Source organism: Citrus clementina, unplaced genomic scaffold (genome assembly GCF_000493195.1).
Source record: "Citrus clementina cultivar Clemenules unplaced genomic scaffold, Citrus_clementina_v1.0 scaffold_2, whole genome shotgun sequence".
NCBI classification, from domain to species: domain Eukaryota; kingdom Viridiplantae; phylum Streptophyta; class Magnoliopsida; order Sapindales; family Rutaceae; genus Citrus; species Citrus x clementina.
Window position 1 is genome coordinate 11306293 of NW_006262688.1, and position 4262 is coordinate 11310554.

At 33.2% G+C, this 4262-nt stretch overlaps 1 protein-coding gene across 1 annotated transcript; it reads left to right on the forward strand.

The window, feature by feature from the left end:
* Nucleotides 1-1687, forward strand: LOC18051954 (phospholipase A1-IIdelta). The gene has a single exon (XM_006446747.2). It carries the CDS (start codon nt 192-194, stop codon nt 1440-1442), a length of 1251 nt encoding a protein of 416 aa, XP_006446810.1. The 5' UTR covers nt 1-191; the 3' UTR covers nt 1443-1687.
* The last annotated feature ends 2575 nt before the right edge of the window (nt 1688-4262 follow it).

Genomic DNA, 4262 nt, shown 5'->3' on the forward strand with positions numbered 1-4262 from the left:
TTCTAGACGCCTAGAAGCTTGTTAAAAACGATGTTAAAAACGTTTTGAAATTTTTTCGTTTTTCACTCTTTTGGTGGGCTCCATCGGTATTGTCAATTATTTATAATTTTATATTTGCCCTTTTCCCTTTAATAAATCAAAACAAACAAAAAAAAACTCACTCTTTATTCTCCTCCACTGATACCATATCAATGGCGACAGACGACGCGGAAGAGCAAGCGCCGTGGCCGGAGCTACTGGGGAGCAACAACTGGAACGGGCTGCTGGACCCGCTAGACCTTTCCCTCCGGAAGCTCGTCCTCCGCTGCGGCGACTTCATTCAGGCAACCTACGACGCCTTCAACAACGATCAGAACTCCAAGTACTGCGGCACCAGCCGTTATGGCAAGCGCGGCTTCTTCGACAAAGTCATGCTCCAAAACGCACCGGATTACCAAGTCTTCTCTTTCCTCTACGGCACCGCCCGCGTCAGCGTCCCCGAAGCCTTCTTGGTCCACTCCCTCTCGCGTGAGTCCTGGGACCGCGAGTCGAACTGGATCGGCTACATCGCCGTCACCTCCGACGAACGCTCGAAAGCCATCGGCCGCCGTGAAATCTACGTTGCATGGCGTGGGACCACCAGGAACTACGAGTGGATTAACGTTTTAGGAGCCCAGCAGGCTTCCGTTGGATCGATTTTGAATAAAAGTAAGTTCAGAGTCGAAGAAAAGAACGACACCGACAGCAGCAGCGACAGCGACGATGACGAGACGGTGCCGAAAGTTATGCAAGGATGGCTTACAATTTACACTTCCGAAGATCCCAAGTCGTCATTCACGAAGCTGAGTGCCAGGGCTCAGTTAGTGTCCAAGATTCAAGAGTTGAGGGAACGTTATCAAGGCGAGGAGCTGAGTGTAATTTTAACGGGGCATAGTTTGGGTGCGTGCTTGTCAATTTTAAGCGCTTTTGATTTGGCTGAAAATGGGGTCACTGACATCCCTGTGGCGGCGTTTGTGTTCGGTTGCCCACAAGTTGGGAACAAAGCATTTAACGAAAGACTGAAGAGCTACACGAACGTGAAAGTTTTGCACGTGAGGAACACCATTGATCTCATAACGCACTACCCGGGGAGGTTGCTGGGGTACGTTAATACGGGGACTGAGCTTGTGATCGATACGAGGAAGTCTCCCAGTTTGAAGGAGTCGGTGAATCCGAGTGATTGGCATAATTTGCAGGCGATGCTGCATGTGGTGGCCGGGTGGAATGGGGATGATGGAGAGTTTGAGCTCAAAGTGAAGAGGAGTTTGGCTCTGGTGAATAAGTCTTGTGAGTTCTTGAAGGATGAATTATTGGTGCCTGGCTCTTGGTGCGTTGAAAAGAACAAAGGGATGGTGAGAGATGAAGATGGTGAGTGGGTTTTGGCTCCACCAACTGACGAGGACCTTCCTGTTCCCGAATTTTGACAATGTGAACGGGGTGTCACGATTATCCAGAGCCCACTGCTTGTTTGTCCACTCTTTCAAGTTTGAATACTAGCTACTTGTGTTTGATTTGCTTTTAGCGTAATTTTTTGCTTATTATTTTATGTATTTAATTTCTGTTTGTGGTCCACTTTGTGGGAATCCAACGGAGGTTCTTTTCATATGTGACTGTTACCATATCTTTGCTTGCATTAATAATTCAAATGGCTCGGCTACTAGTTGCTGCATTAGGGTGTGTTTGAAATTGAGATTGGATAGTTATAATTTAAAAATTATAATATTAAAACACTTAATAAATATTAATTGTTGTAACTTAAAAGTTATGTTGATATAATTTTTCATTTATATGATGGAAAATCTATTAAATCTTTAATGATTTTGTTAAAATTATTATTTAAAATTTATATTCGGGTAAAAATTTATTTAGTCCTTGTATTTTAAGATTAGTGTCCGTTTAGTCCCTATATTTTTAAAAATGCCTCAAAACATCCATACCGTTAAAGTATTGATACATCTACTGTTACTTTTTATTTCTTTTGGCTTACTTTTACAATATTGTTCTTTTATAATAATTTTTTTGTTTGGACATTAATAAAAAAAAATAATTAAATTACAAATTTAACCCTAAAAATAAAAAAAATTATATTAATTTTTTTGCAAGCACCATTTGCACACTTGATAGTTTGCATACAATTTTTGACAATTAAAAATTAATATAATTTTTTTTTATTTTTAGGGTTAAATTGGTAATTTAATTATTTTCTTTTTATTAATGTCCAAACAAAAAAATTATTATAAAGGGGTAATATTGTAAAAGTAAGCCAAAAGAAATAAAAAATAACAATTTAATTTTTGACAATTAAAAATTAATATAATTTTTTTATCTTTTAGGGTTAAATGGGTAATTTAATTATTTTCTTTTCATTAATGTCCAAACAAAAAAATTATTATAAAGGGTAATATTGTAAAAGTAAGCCAAAAGAAATAAAAAGTAACGGTAGGTGTATCAATACTTTAACAGCAGAGATGTTTCGATGCATTTTAAAAAATATAGGGACTAAATATAAACTAATCTTAAAATACAGGGGCTAAATGAGTTTTTACCCTTTATATTCACTACATATTATTAACTTTTATTTCATAGTTATAATTTTTTTTCCACAATAACTGCAGCTTAAAAGATATAACACCTCAATTCCAAACAGAATCTTAACTTTTTTAATAGTTTGTGATTGATGAAATAATACGTATTTTAATATTTAAGTGGGTAGAATTGGTTTTGAAAAATCTATACATGTGGACGCTGTAGAAATTGTTTCAATTGTTGATGATATGAAAATGAGGTCGTATCACTCCTAAACAAATAATTCACGGGGATCCTAATATTTGGGTTATAATTTGAGTTCCTATGCTCCTAACATTTGAGTTATAATTTGAGTTTTATGTTAGGTGTTACTTAAATAAATTATATACTTATTACTTTATTTTATAAATGTCATATTAATTAGAATTCAAATTGGTACTCAAATATTAAAATTCTAGTCTACTCATTATTAAATGATGTGAATGTGAAAAACAAAATACATAAGTGATGTGAATGTGAACAACAAAATATATAAATTAATTTATATAGTCAGGTTACATTACTAGAGTGTGTTTAGTATGTCGGATTGAAATGGACTAGATTAGATTATTTATATAAAATTAAAAATAAATTAAATAAAAAATAATTAAATGTATATGGCTCACTTGCAAGATCCTACATTCATAAAATATACTCTTATAACGTTGCAGATTCGAAACAAGATATTTGAGCCAAGAAATTCATAGATTATATACTCTAATAACATAGTTGATTTGAATTTGAAGGCGAGGAGACAATGACCACTTACTCAATCAAGAATTGGTTTACAAGAAATAGATATGTAATAAAATGATTAATGTGTTACACAATTTCTTTGTGAAAACCATTAGATTAACTAAACAAAATAATTAAAATCAATATGAGGGTGGCAAATTTAACACACCCACATTATCTTTCTCTCGCCCTCTTGATTAAAATACTCCCAAGGGCACTAATCATTCAAGATTATTTCAATTGTCTTTTACTTGAGAGTCCCATTAATAATATGTTTGAACTTCTCCTTTAGTTTTCTCCACCATCTTAATGTTATACACTTAACAAATGAAAAGCTTTTAATAGTAAATGGCCATAGAGAAATTATCAGCAACTTAAGTCTATTGTCTCTTATAAGCAAAAGTTCACTCCAAAAACATGTTAAATATTGAATGCATGCGGTATATGAATGCAAACAAATGCTCATCATTTTATTGTGAGTTGATCGTGCAAGACCATAAAAATAAACAAAATATATTTTAAAAAAAGAACATAAATTATTCAAAAAGGAGAAAGATGAATATAAGGTAACAAGTATATAAATGCGAATATTTACATTTTTAACTTTAGTTTTTGAAATAAGTAATACTATATTTTTTTGAGTAGTATTAATATTTTTATTCGAATATGAAGATAGCATAGATTTCATAATGTATAAAATTATTCATTAGTTCAATTTATGAATAAGTATTTTGTTACCTTACATAATAATGTAATAAATATAAAAAAATAATAATAATTGTTTGATAAAAATCTAATGGCGGTGAAAATAGAAGGTAAAGTAATAAAATTTTATAAGGAATTGAGAATGTCTTACATGTGAATAATATTTTGAAAATTAAAGCAAATAAATAAATAAACGGGTAATGTGTTCTCAGCCCAATTTGCTTGATGGGTCGGTGAGG